The 14,934-nt window shown below is 38.9% G+C and overlaps 1 protein-coding gene across 2 annotated transcripts in view; it reads left to right on the forward strand.

Annotated features, from left to right (window-relative positions):
• EXD2 (exonuclease 3'-5' domain containing 2) overlaps positions 1-14,934 on the forward strand; it is a 51,748-nt gene that overhangs the window by 11,289 nt on the left and 25,525 nt on the right. For both annotated transcript variants that reach the window (XM_043554375.1, XM_043554374.1), the window contains one exon: positions 1,194-1,573. In XM_043554375.1, coding sequence (XP_043410310.1) covers positions 1,241-1,573 — 333 coding nt within the window. In that variant the 5' untranslated portion in view covers positions 1,194-1,240. The remainder of the gene's footprint in view (positions 1-1,193; positions 1,574-14,934) is intronic.

The raw sequence follows: 14,934 nt of genomic DNA on the forward strand, positions 1-14,934 counted from the left end.
ATCCATGCCTACATGATTATAGCCCAGGGTTGTTGTAACTATTAAATTATTTAAAAAATAATTGTTATTGGAGTGCCTGGGTGGTTCAGTCAGTTAGGCATCCAACTCTTGATCTTGGCATGATCTTGTGGTTCGTGTGTTCGAGCCCCATGTTGGGTTCTGCGCTGACAGCACAGAACCTGCTTGGGATTCTCTCCCTGTTCCTCTCTCTCTGCTCCTCCCCTGCCAAAACGAATAAATAAACTTAAAAAAATTATTACTGAAGCTTTGAAAGATGATAAAAATAGTACACCTTCAGTGGGAAACTCTCGGCCATAGAAAAGTGTAGGCAGCATCTAGCAGGTCACCGTGTCTTTGGGCAATACAGATTGTAGGCCAGAATCCACAGGTGGGTGGCACGGAGCCCAGAGTGTTTTTGTTTGGCTGGCACAGTGAATTTATTGCTGACACTTAAAAATAGTGACATTTCACATAAAATTTAGATACCTGACTTCCCTTGAATAATGGCGTTACATGACTACACTGGGCCTGCTTCCCAAATGGGATCAATTACTTTGTGCCGAACGGTGTCTGCCTCATGATCGCCCTGTGTGACTGAGGCTAACAGCCACCTACCATTTATTGTTAGACATTTACTGTCGTTATGTAAGTAGTACAGAAACAGCGCTGTATGTCCATTTCTCTGTCAAAAATAGGAACACAAAAGGTAGATGGAGAAAACCGTGTGCTATAGGAGAAATGGAAGAGACTGTTATGTGGAGTTTCCCTGACTGAAATGATCTGCCATTCTTATTGTTTATTTAATTGTGTGAAATAATTGAACATCACACTGATAACTGGTTACATAAGGGTAGGAGGATTATAATTAATTTTAATTTTTCAAATTCCATACACGTATATGTATGTTCAGACACCCTGTTAATGCCTGATTAAGGGAGCACTGGGCAGCTGGTAGAATGCAGGGGCGTTTTCTTGGCTGAGAATGAAGACCGAGAAAGTAGAAAAGTGAAAAAGTTAAATATCACTTTTTCCATGTGGAAATTTGTAGCTTTTTCTTTCTTTTTTGTTTTTTTTGTTTGTTTGTTTAGTTTGTGGACACATGGATTATAAGTGGAGCGCTTTTTAGGGGAAAACATGTTTCCATATAGGTTTAAATTCTGTATATAAATATATTGTTGCCATTTGTTTTGCAGATTGTGGGATTACTGATATGCTTTCCTAAGCCGCAAAAAAGTTGAAGATGTCTAAATACTTAACGGCTTTGACAGTGACCACCCTTGTCGGTGTGGCTGTGGGGGGGTTTGTCCTGTGGAAGGGCATCCGGTGCCGGAGGAGCAAAGCGAGCCTTGACCCCTGGCAACGGCGGAGGCAGCAGCAAGCCCCGGGCAGGAGGGAGCAGCCCCCTCCAGCAGACGACCAGCTGCACTGCGGTGCCCCCAGAGCCTCATGGGAGGAGAAGATTCTCGAAGCAAAGGTGGTGACTGTGTCTCACGAGGCAGAGTGGGACCACATCGAGCCATTGCTTAGGAGTGAGTTAGAAGATCTCCCAGTACTTGGAATTGACTGTGAGTGGGTAAGTTAAAAAGCAAAAATAAACCATGTATATCTTTTCTGCTTTTCTAACTAGGGACCTTGAATAGTCAAGTAGAGGATAAGACTAAAGGAGAATTAGCTTGTTCTCAACTAGCTCATAAATAGAATTTAGCAGACGGAGAAGCTGCTTCTCTCATCAGGAGAGGAGAGTGCTTAAAATCATGGGTTCTGGAGTGAGACAGATCTGTCCGAGTCCCATTTTGACCGCTTATTCTGTGAACTCAGACAAGCTACTTACCTTCTCAGAGGCTCATGAACTTGTTTGTCATAGGGCTGTAATGGTAGCTCCCTCCCAGGGCTTTTCAAAGGAGTCAAATAGATAAGCCCTATAAAGGGTTCAGCATGATTTTCACATATAGTAAGTACTCATTAAACATTAGCTACTATTAATATTTTAAATAGTATTTTCATAAGGATGCCATGGAGAAGTTAGTTAAGGAAGTCTATTTAAATGGGAATTATTACACAAAGTAGCATTTAAAGAGATAACATTAAAATCTGAAATACTGTTTGCTCTCAGCCAGGTACTTTGCTGTTTGTTTGCAGCATCTCATTTAATTTCCACAGTAAATCCCGTGTGGGAAGATTCTATTGTTACCTTCACTTTACAGATAGGAGATGGGAGGCATAAAAAGGTAATCGCCGTTTGAGCCCAGGGCTTTCCTAACCATCTGGTTCGTTTTTCTAATAGGTCTTCTTTGGGGAGAGTCGTTACATAGTTGTGATGAGGATCACAGGGTGCGTCTGTTCCTCTGTCATTCTGATTCACCGAGTGAACTTTAATCTCCTTGAAACAGAAGATATTACATAACTATAAATAAATCATAGTTATCATTCCTTGTTGATATATGTCTTATCCGATATATGTCTTTTGGATATGTAGAATATGGCCTACGGCCAGGAAGTGTAATCAGAAGAGGCCCTAAGCAGAATAGCTGCCACCAAATCGGGTCCCAGATTTGGTAAGAGGTCAACCAGATGCCAGGGATGACCACGAACGAGAACACTTGACAGCGTCCAGAAGGGTTTAGTAGTCACCCAAGACCTTACGCCCGCTCAAGGGATTTCATCGTATCAGCAACAATAGTTGTTTCTGCCAGTGAGCATGAGTCATCAGGACACCATTGGACACTTCTGGTCGATTCTGTATACGAAATTCTATCGTTTTAGAAATAGTCCAACAATAATAGAAGAAAACATCACTAAACAGTGAGCTGTAGTAGATTAGGAACATTCACTTTTGCCAAGCGCCTTGATTTTCTAACTAAATGAAGTATAACTGCAGCCGCAGGGTAGTCTGAAGTGAGTGGTTAGTAACAGCAGTTGATTTAATACTGTTTAATTACTGTAGCAGAGATGTGGATAAGTTAAAGTGGCAAATAACCCAAAACCCACTTCATTTTGGCTTTGGATAAGCATTGAATTCATGCTGGATGCCACATCTTCAGGTGTGATTGCATTTCCCTATTTGCTGCCACAGAAAAGCTTTGTGAAGAAAATTATTCTTCCTTGGTGTCGCCATTCTTCCATTTCCCTTTCTCTTTTAAAAAAAATTTTTGTTTTAAATGTTTATTTATTTTTGACAGAGAGGGAAACAGAGCATGCATGGGGGAGGGGCAGAGAGAGAGGGAGACGCAGAATCTGAAGCAGGCTCCAGGCCCTGAGCCATCAGCACAGAGCCCGATGCGGGACTCAAACTCACCAACTGTGAGATCATGATGTGAGCCGAAGTCGGATGCTTAACCGACTGAGCCACTCAGGTGCCCCTCCCTTTCTCTTTTATTCACTTTTGTGTGCTTGTATAGTTGACATTTTTGTTCTTGTCTAATACAGTGAGTATTTGTTTGGGTTTACCAAAATGTTTACCTTTTTCTTTGCTCATTTTTTCCTTAGGATCATTTTCTTTAAGGTCATTCTTAGAAGTTTATGTCTTCAAAGCTCATTAAACTAGTAGTCATTGTTCTTGTTTTGAAAGTGTCTTTAGTTTGCTCTTAAGCTTGAAAGAAAGGTATTTTACTGGATAAAAAATTCTAGCATGGCAATTTATCATCATTTTCAAGACAGTATTCCATTGTCTACTAGCTTCTGTTGCTGTTTAAAATGACTATCAGTCTAAGTGTTGATTCTTTGTAGGTAATCTAACTTTCTGTAGCTCCTTTTAAGATCTACACTTTGAGTTTGTGGTCCTGAAGATTCAGTATGATGAGGCTAACTGTTCTTTCTGTATTACCAACATGGGATTTTGAGAGATAGGTAGAAATGAGGATTGACATCTTCTATCAATTTTTATTTTATTAGTAGTATTTTTTAAAGAAGTCATTGCATTTTCTTTCTTTTTTTTAAAGCTTATTTGGGGCGCCTGGGTGGCTCGGTCGGTTAAGTGTCCGACTTCGGCTCAGGTCATGATCTCACTGTCCGTGAGTTTGAGCCCCACGTCGGGCTCTGTGCTGACAGCTCAGAGCCTGGAGCCTGTTTCGGATTCTGTGTCTCCCTCTCTCTCTGCTCCTCCCCTGTTCATGCTCTGTTTCTCTCTGTCTCAAAAATAAATAAACGTTAAAAAAAAAAATTAAAGCTTATTTATTTATTTTTGAGAAAGAGAATATGTGTGTGAGTGGGGGAGGGGCAGAAGGAGAGGGAGAGAGGATCTCAAGCAGGCTCCATGCCATCAGTGTGTAGCCCGACACGAGGTTCAAACCCACGAACGGTGAGATTCACCTCTGAAATTGAGAGTTGGACACTCAACCGCCTGAGCCACCCAGGCGCCCCTCTTTTATCAATTTTTGAATTCTCTTTGCAGATTGTCTTTACCCTGTTTGTTCTTCTCTCCACCACCACCCTCTCTTTTCTTTCTCATCTTCTCCCTCCTCTTCCTGCTTTCTTGCTGTAATTTGATCAGCTCTATTCTCAACTTTTTATGTTATCCTACATATCTGGTAATCTCTTTTATATTTAACATATTGTAGTCTCTATGGATTCATTCTGCGCGGTTTCTTTAGGTCCCTTTTACAGTCCCCTTTTTCTTTATTTAGTTTTGTCTAATCTGTTTTACTTGCCCCTGAAGTCTTTTTTTTTTAACCTTTTTATTGTGAAATAAAACACATCAAGAAAAGTGCCTGAACCGAAAATAGCTAAATGATTTATCTAAAGAGAACAGCTGTGTAACTAGAAACTAGGTCAGGAAATAGAAGATTGCTAGTACCCCAGAAGCTCCGCTTATAATCATTGTCCCCCAACAGTTATCATTATCCTGATTTTATAGTATTTACGTTCTTGTTTTTCTTTATACTTTTACTACTTATGCATGCATCCCTAAGCACTGTAATTTAGATTTGCCTGCTTTTTAAATTTAATATATGTGAAACTGTAGAGTATGTATTCTTTTGTGTCTGACTTCTTTTGCTCAACATTGTGAGATTTATCTCTGGTGTGTGTGACTGTGACTCTTTGCCATATAGTAATCCCTTGTATAAATATATCATGATTCACTTTATCCATTCTAATATTGATGGGCATTTGAGTTTGTGGTTTGGAGCTCTTACAAATAATGTTGCAGTAAATTTATGGACACAATATTATTGGGCATATGTATCTAGGAGTGGAGTCCTACATCATAGAATTGTGTGTATATTTAACTTACATGGATAATACCAAACTGTTTGCCAAGGAGGTTTTAACTAATATACCCTCCGGTCAGTATTGTATGAGTGTAGCCATTGTTCGGCTGTTTTCAGAAGTGGTAACCTCCCACCAAGGCTGTCTTTGTCTGTATCTCGTCAACAGTTGGTACTGTTAGATTTTTATTTTTAATTTTTGTTTATTTTTTGGTACTGCCAGATTTTTATTTTTATTTATTTGGGACTGTCAGATTATTTACTTTTTTACTAAGCCATTTTTTAATGCCTCTTTATTTTTAGAGAGAGGGCATACATGCACAAGTCAGGGAGGAGCAGAGAGAGAGGGAGAGAGAGAATGGCAAGCAGGCTCTGGGCTGTTAGCCCAGAGCCTGACATGGGGCTCCATCCCACGAACTGTAAGATCATGACCTGAGCCAAAATCAAGAGTCTGAGACTTACCTGACTGTGCCACGCAGGCACCCCCACGTCTCCTTTTTCCATTCATCAGTTGATGGGCACTTGGGCTGATTCCATAATTTGGTTATTGTAGATAATGCTGCTATAAACATTGGGGTGCATATATCCCTTTGAATTAGTATTTTTGTATTCTTTGGGTACTGCAGTTGCTGGATTATAGGGTAGTTCTATTTTTAACTTTTTTGAGGACCTCCATACTGTTTTCCAGAGTGGCTGCATTGGTTTGCATTCCCATCCACAGTGCAAGAGGGTTCCCCTTTCTCCACATCCCCTTTCTCCACAAGCCACCGTGCCTGTTGTCTCTTGTGTTGTTGATTTTAGCATTCTGATGGGTGTGAGATGGTATCTCATTGTAGTTTTGGTTTGCATTCCCCTAATGATGAGTGACATTGATCATCTTTTCATGTGTCCGTTGGCTATGTGTAAAAAATGTCTATTCGTATCTTCTGCCCATTTTTAAATTGGATTATTTGTGTTTTGGGTGCTGAGTTTGTAAGTTCTTGATATATTTTGGAATCTAACCCTTTATCAGGTATGTCATTTGCAAATATCTTTTCCCATTCAGTAGGTTGCCGTTTAGTTTTGTTGATAATTTCCTTTGCTGTACTATAAAGTTTTAATTTATTTATTTTATTTTTTGGTTGAGCATCTTTTTACATTTTATTGATCATTTAGATATCTCTAAGTGGCAAGTCTCTTGCCCCTTTTTCTTTGATTTCTTTGATTTTCTTTTTCTTACTGATCTATTATAGGAATTCTTTTTATATTCTGGGTATGAATCCTTTGTGAGTTAAATGTATACCTCGAATGTTTTCTCTCATTCTGTAAATTGCCTTTACATTATTATTTTTTTAAGATTGTATTTTTTTTTAAACATTTTATTTATTTTTGAGACGGGGAGAGACAGAGCATGAACAGGGGAGGGTCAGAGAGAAGGAGACACGGAATCTGAAACAGGCTCCAGGCTCTGAGCTGTCAGCACAGAGCCCGACGCGGAGCTCAAACTCACGGACTGTGAGATCATGACCTGAGCCGAAGTCGGCCGCTTAACTGACTGAGCCACCCAGGTGCCCCTTAAGATTGTATTTAAAAAAAAATTTTTTTTTAATTTTTATTTTTTTTAATTTTTTTTTTCAACGTTTATTTATTTTTGGGACAGAGAGAGACAGAGCATGAACGGGGGAGGGGCAGAGAGAGAGGGAGACACAGAATCGGAAACAGGCTCCAGGCTCTGAGCCATCAGCCCAGAGCCCAACGCGGGGCTCGAACTCACGGACCGCGAGATCATGACCTGGCTGAAGTCGGACGCTTAACCGACTGCGCCACCCAGGCACCCCTTTAATTTTTATTTTTGAGAGAGAGTGTGAGCGGGGGAGGGGTAGAGAGAGAGGGGGACAGAGGATCTGAAGTGGACTCTGCGCTGACTGCAGGAAGCCTATTGCGGGGCTCGAACTCACAAACCGTGAGATCGTGACCTGAGCTGAAGCCGGGAGCTCAACCAACTGAGCCACCTAGGCACCCCTTAAGAATGTATTTTTAAGTAATCTCCACACCCAGCATGGGGCTCGAACTCATCACCTCATGATCAAGAGTTGCATGCTCTACCAACCGAGCCAGCCAAGCACCCCGCCTTTACATTCTTTTTAATATTATCTTTTGATGATCAGAAGATCTGTATGGCACAGTTTAAGAAGTCTTATCCTATTCCTATGCATAAAGATATTTCCTATATTATTTTCTTGGAGTTTTATGGCATTAATCTCGCACATTTAGATTTATGATTCACCTGAAATTCATTGTGTGTGGGGGTGGGACTGTGAGGTAGGGTCAAGTTTTATTTTTCCCTCATATGGATATCCACTTGTCCTACCTAGTACCATAAATTGAAAAGATAAACCTTTCCTCACTGCTCAGCAATGTCTCTTTACCTCAGAACATATTATCTGTATGAATAGATCTGTTTATGGGCTCTCTAATAGTCTGTTTTCCTATTCTTGCACCAGTGATCACAAACTATCTTAGTTACTGTTGTTTTATCATGACTCCTGATACCTAGGACAGTGATACTTGCTATCTTGTTCTTTTTCCAAAATATCTTCATCATAGTCCTTTGCATTTCCTTATACATTTTAAAACCTGCTTTTCAGGTTCTACAAAAAAAAAATTCTTGATATTTTGATTGAGATTGTATTGGCATCAGTAGATCAATCTGTGGGGAATTAACTTCTTAGAATATTGAGTTTTATAACCTAGGAATATTTATTTAGATCTCTAATTTCTCTTAAAAATTGGTAGTTTTCTGTGATTTAAAAAATTCTGTTATAAATGAAATCTTTAAAATTTTTTTGTGTTTCTGGTATCTGGAAATGCAGTTGATTTTTATATATTTCTCTCCTATTAAGGACCCTTACTAAACTCATTAATTCAAATTACTTGTAGATTCTTTTGGATTTTTGTGTACACTCTTATATCATTTGAGAAGTGACCATTTTCTTTCTTTCCTGTCCTTACACCTTTTGTTTCTTTTCTTACCTTACTGTACTGACTAGGATCACAGTGTAAGTGCCCAGTAGAAGTGGTGACAGTAGGCATCCCTGACTCATTCCCTATCCCAAAATGACAGCTTTCAGAGGTGCCTAGGTGGCTCAGTCAGTTAAGCATCCGACTTCGGCCCAGGTCATGATCTCATGGTTTGTGAGTTCGAGCCCTGCATCAGGCTCCCTGTTGTCTGCACAGAACCTGCTTCGAATCCTTTGTCCCCCTCTCTCTCTGGCGGTTCCCCACGCTTGCTCTTTCTCTTTCAAAAATAAGTAAACATTAAAAAAAAATTAAAAGACTAAATAAATAAATATTTTAAAATGACAGCTTTCAACATTTTCATGTTGAATACAATATGTGCCTTGTTCGGCAATGCCGATGTTTGTTTGTAGATCCCTTTACCAGATTAAATACATTGAATTCTATTCTTGGTTTGTTAAGAGTTTTTTTTTTTTTTCATTATGAACAGTTGTTGAATTTTATCAAGTACTTTTCTGTATTTCTTGAGATGACTATGTAGTTTTTCTCCTTTATTCTGTTTTTGTGGTGAAAGACATTGGTGTTTTAATTTCTGGAGTAAATCCAGGTTGGTCCTGATGTCTTTATTCTTTTTATACATTGCTGAATTCATTTTGCTAATGCATTTTAGAGGATTTTTTTAAAACTATGTTCATGAGAGTGATATTGGATTATAATTTTCTTTTCTAGAAATGACCCTGTCTGATTTTGAGTAAAAGTTATATTGGCCTCACACAACAAGTTAATGTTGTGTTCTCTGGAAGAGTTTCTATACGATTTCATTCTTTTTTGGGCACCTGAGTGGCTCAGTCAGTTAAGCGTCTGACTTGATTTCAGCTCAGGTTGTGATCTCACAGTGGTGAGATCAAGCCCTTTGTTGGGTTCCATGATGAGCATGGAACCTGCTAAAAATTCTCTCTGCGGGGCGCCTGAGTGGCTCAGTCAGTTAAGCGTCTGACTTCGGCTCAGGTCATGATCTCGTGGTTCACGAGTTCGAGCCCCGCATCGGGCTCTGTGCTGACAGCTCAGAGGCTGGAGCCTGCTTCCGATTCTGTGTATCCCTCTCTCTCTGACCCTCCCCCCATTCATGCTCTGTCTGTCTCTGTCTCAAAAATAAATAAACATTAAAAAAAAATTTAAATAAATAAATAAATAAATAAATAAATAAATAAAAATTCTCTCTGCTTCTCCCCATCCCCTGCTTGCATGCATGCTCTCTCTCTTTCTCTCAAAAAAAAAAAAAAAAAAAAAAGATTGTCATTCTTTTTTCCTTAAATATTTGATTAGGATCTACTGGTGAAGCCATCTGCAGTTATTTTTTTTTTTAAGGGAAGTGTTTGAATTAGGGATAGTTAATAGTTTTGGGCCTCTTCAGATTTTCTATTTCTTCGTGTCTTTTAAAAAAAAAATTGTTTATTTATTTATTAAGTAAGTAGTCTCCACATCCAACACGGGACTTGAACTCGCAACCCTGAGATCCAGAGTGGCATACTTTTCCAACTGAGCCAGCCATGTGCCCCATATTCATGTCTGTTTTGATAAATTATATTTTTCATCAGAATCTTCTTTCAAATTTTAAAATTATGAGCATAAACATGTTTATAATATCTTCAGGTTTTTTTCCCCAATCAGAAGGATATGTAGAGTTGGCTCCTTTTTCCTTCTTGACATCATTAATTTTGCTTCTTTCTTTTTTCTTGATTTCTCCTTCTATGAGTTTATCAATTTTATTAGTCTTTTCAAAGAATCAACTTCTCACTTTGTTGATCTTCTTTATTGTATGTTTGTGTTTTATTTCATTGATTTCTTCTCTTTCTCTCATTTTTTTTCTTCTACTCGCTTGGGTATAATTTGCTCCATTTATTCCTCAAACTACTTTAATCTGACTTCCTACTATACTACTCCACTGAAACTGATCAAGTTGATGGCTTTCTTGTTTTGAATCCAGTGGACACTTATTTAATAATCCAGTGTTATTCTAGCTGTCAAAAGCACCTGCACAGTTCCTGCATAAGACATTCTTCTTGGCTTTCGTGTCTTCATACTTTTCTGTCTCCTCTCAGTATGATTCTTTCCTCTTTTCCTTCTTTTTTTTTAAATTTTATTTATTTTTATTTATTATTATTTTTAAAAATTTACATCCAAGTTAGTTAGCATATAGTGCAACAGTGATTTCAGGGGTAGATTCCTTGATTCCCCTTACCCATTTAGCGCATCCCCCCTCCCACAACCCCTCCAGTAAACCTCTGTTCTCCGTATTTAAGAGTCTCTTATATTTTGTCCCCCTCCCTGTTTTTATATTATTTTTGCTTCCCTTCTCTTATGTTCATCTGCTCTGTGTCTTAAAGTCCTCATATGAGTGAAGTCATATAATATTTGTCTTTCTCTGACTAATTTTGCTTAGCATAATACCCTCTAGTTCATCCACGTAGTTGCAAATGGCAAGATTTCATTCTTTTTGATTGCTGAGTAATACTCCCTTATATATATGTACCACATCTTCTTTATCCATTCATCCATCGATGGACATTTGGGCTCTTTCCATGCTTTGGCTATTGTTGATAGTGCTGCTATAAACATGGGGGTGTATGCGCTCCTTCGAAACAGCACACCTATATCCTTTGGATAAATACCTAGTAGTGCAGTTCCTGGGTCGTAGGGTAATTCTATTTTTAATTTTTTGAGGAACCTCCATACTGTTTTCCAGAGTGGCTGTACCAGCTTGCATTCCCACCAGCAGTGCAAAAGAGATTCTCTTTCTCTGCATCCTTGCCAACATCTGTTGTTGCCTGAGTTGTTAATGTTAGTCATTCTGACAGGTGTGAGGTGGTATCTCATTGTGGTTTTGATTTGTAGTTCCCTGATGATGAGTGATGTTGAGCATTTTTTCATATGTTGGCTGGCCATCTGGATGTCTTTGGAGAAGTGCCTATTCATGTCTTTTGCCCATTTCTTCACTGGATTATTTGTTTTTTGGGTGTTGAGTTTGGTAAGTTCTTTATAGATGTTGGATACTACCCCTTTATCTGATATGTCGTTTGCAGATATCTTCTCCCATTCCATCGGTTCCCTTTTAGTTTTGCTGATTGTTTCCCTCGCTGTGCAGAAGCTTTTTATTTTGATGAGATCCCAATAGTTCATTTTTGCTTTTGTTTCCCTTGCCTCCAGAGACATGTTGAGTAAGAAGTTGCTGCGGCTGAGGTCAAAGAGGTTTTTGCCTGCTTTCTCCTCGAGGATTTTGATGGCTTCCTGTCTTACGTTTAGGTCTTTGATCCATTTTGAGTTTATTTTTGTGTATGGTGTAAGAAAGTGGTGCAGGTTCATTTTTCTGCATGTTGCCGTCCAGTTCTCCCAGCACCACTTGGTGAAGAGACTGTCTTTATTCCATTGGATATTCTTTCCTGCTTTGTCAAAGATGAGTTGGCCATATGCTTGTGGGTCCATTTCTGGGTTCTCTATTCTGTTTCATTGATCTGAGTGTCTGTTTTTGTGCCAAATGTATATTTATTTTTGAGAGAGAGAGTGCAAGCAGGGGAGGGGCAGAGAAAGAGGGAGACACAGAATCCGAAGCAGGCTCCATCCAGGCTCTGAGCTGTCAGCACAGAGCCCAATGTGGGGCTTGAACCCATGAACCATGAGATCATGACCTGAGCTCAAGTCAGACGCTTAACCCACCGAACCAGCCAGGCGCCCCTAAAGAGATTTTTTTAAATAGACTTTTTAATAGTGTGAATTTTACTAATTTTTAAAATTTGGTGCAAGTTTTAAATATGTGGAAACCAAAATAATGGTAATATTAAACATGTCTGGGGATCAACAGATGTGTCCATGGACCACAAATTTATGTCTTCTAATCAACATTCTTTTCTTAAGTGATCTCGTCTGCCTTATAGCTTTAAATACCATTGACATGCTGATGACTCTTAAAATTAGAACTCTAGCCTTTTATGTCCACCTGTCTACTTGGCGTCTTCCCTTCAAAGGCTAATAGTCATCCCAAACTTACCATGTTCCCAACAGAACTTTTGAGTTTTCTTCCCAAACCAGTATTATCCTTAGTCTTCTCTACCTTTAAGATGAAAGTCAGGGAGACATTCTCCCCACTAAGGGCTGACCAACAGAAATGGTAAGATTGAAAATCAGACACAAACAGGCAATTATGGTATGCTGAGTTTCTTCAGTGGTAACATATGTAGAAATTCATAGAAATGGTTGTGGAAATAACATAGCATTCTACCAGATAGAGGTATGGGTTTCCAGATCCCCCTGAATTATTCATGGTAATGTATAATTATATGTAAATCACATGTACAAAATGAGGTTTCTGCCATGTTTGAGAAGCCAAAAGATGCCTTTCTTTTGGGAAGGTGGGGATGGACATGTTAAATATCTTTCTGGCCCCTGGCTCCTGCCTGATGTTTTCTAGAGTCTCTAGCTACAGATGTCCTCGCTCGATGGATGCAAATAATTGGTGCACTAAAGATTGAATGAAGTGAAGGTCGTTTTCCAAAGAGCATTGTTCTACAGGCCCAGGCTTCAAGCCTGCTGGAGGTCTACATCCTTTTCCTTACTATTAACCCTTTTCTGGTAATACTTCCTAGTGCTGTCTCCAGAATAGATGTTGCATCCATGTACTTCTCTGCCTCTCCTCTGCTTCCTCCCTAGCCTAAGCTTCAAGGGTCTCTTCTGTAGACCTTTGTGGTTACCCTCCTGAGTTGCCTCCCAGCTTGGACTCTTGTGCATCTACGGTCCCCGCACCCCGTATGGTGACCAAAGTGAACTTTTAAAAATGAAAATCAGATCATGTCAGTCCTCTGGTTAAAACCATTTCATTGCTTTCAGTAAAACCGAGATATCTTAATTACTTACATTTACTTAGGGACTTACATGCTCTGGCCTCTCTCAGCATCTCTGATTTGTCTCCTATTCTCTTCCCACCCTATTTTTTTTTTTATCCTCCTATTGTTACTTTCTAGCCTCATTAAGCCTTTATTGTGTCACTTAAACAGGATAAGCTCATTCATATCTCAAAGCCATGGTCTAAATTTAACTGAAACATAAACTCCACAGACTAAGAATGCTTATTAATCTGTTCAAGCCCAGAAGATGGTCTCAGATCATCCTTTACTCTCTGCTGCCACCATGGGGTCACTTGAAGAATTGTGGGCTTTTCCAGAAAGTTGTACAGCTCTGGACTTTAAAGAATCCTGAAGCCCAAATAGATTATCCACTGGCCCTCAGGAAAGAGACTCTTTAAACCAGTGCTTTCTAAGTGAATCACTGGAATACAGGAAAAGTTTCCATACAAAAATTTTTTCCAAACTTTGATGCTTCATGGCATCATTCATTAAAAGTTTTTACTTTTGTGTATGTTTAATATTATCTGTGACATATTAGTATAGTACTACATGTTTATAATGTATAAATGCATATGTATATATATGTTATGTATGTCACAGACATTTTTATGAGTTGACTAATCTAAAGAACACTGGATTAAATAATGCTAATGAAATTTAAATGTGTCTTTTTTTGTTGTTTTATTAAATATAATGTTGGTAAGCCAAGGATTCCATTGTTTTCCATAAGTAGTCAGTGATGTCAAGGCAAAAAGATACTAGGAAGCAAAGGGGGGGGAATATGAGAAATAAAGACTAGATTAGATGTCTTATTCTTTAAGCCAAATTGACTCTGCTAAAAGCATTATTCTTCCAATGACACATTCCACATAAATTGGGTACCTATTTGAATCATAAACATTTGAATTCCTAGTGGAAAAACTGTATGTGATCCATTGGATCTTAAGCACAATCCCAAAACAGTATTAAAAAGACTTATTTATTTATTTATTTATTTATTTAAAGTATTTTAGACAATGGAACACCACTCAAAAGATGTACAGAGATCCAGCCTTAGGAATTTGCAGTGAGTATTATGTCACATTAACAGTGCTAAATATTAGAAGAAGAGATGTATAGCTTTTTCTTGGAGAGTTGGTATATGGAGGAAGGGAATTCTTCACGATAAAAAGCCACATCTGGATGAATTGTTATAGAACAGGAACCAGTAGTCAACTTTCTTGTAGGGTCTTTTTTGACCTTGGCTAAGCCCTAAGAAATAGACACCTTAGAAATCAAACTGGCATGCTTTGTTTGAGGATATGGAAATAACCCTCATTGATAAAGCACTGCCTGAGGAAGGAGATCCTAAGATTTTGTGAGTTGGGCCATGATTTTACTTAGTGAAGTAGAAGCCAAAGACAAGGGCTCTCTGGATTTTGTTTTTAACAGAAGCTCTGTGATCTCAACTATTTCCTTTCTGTGGTTTTGGTAACCTCAACTCTGAAATATCCTACCTCTGATTACTTGTAACACTTTGAGTCACTCCTTTGGTATTTACCATGCAATTTGTGTGGATTGTACCCTACTAATAAGGCTCTAATCCCTAAGGTAGGTTCCATCTGTTACATAACTTCATATCCACGGTGGCACCTGGTACAATGCCTAGCCCTCTGATACATAGCAGTGAGAGAACTGCATTGCCCAGAGCAGCGTTTCCCGCTGTGAATATTTTGGGCGGATGATTGGTTGCCGTGAGAGGCTATCTGGTACCTTGTAGGATATTTGGTAGCATTCTGGCCTCTACCTGTTAGGTACTTGTGCACCAGCTCTCCAAGTTGTGGCAACCCAGAATT

This window comes from Prionailurus bengalensis, chromosome B3, assembly GCF_016509475.1.
Source record: "Prionailurus bengalensis isolate Pbe53 chromosome B3, Fcat_Pben_1.1_paternal_pri, whole genome shotgun sequence".
In the NCBI taxonomy this organism is placed as follows: domain Eukaryota; kingdom Metazoa; phylum Chordata; class Mammalia; order Carnivora; family Felidae; genus Prionailurus; species Prionailurus bengalensis.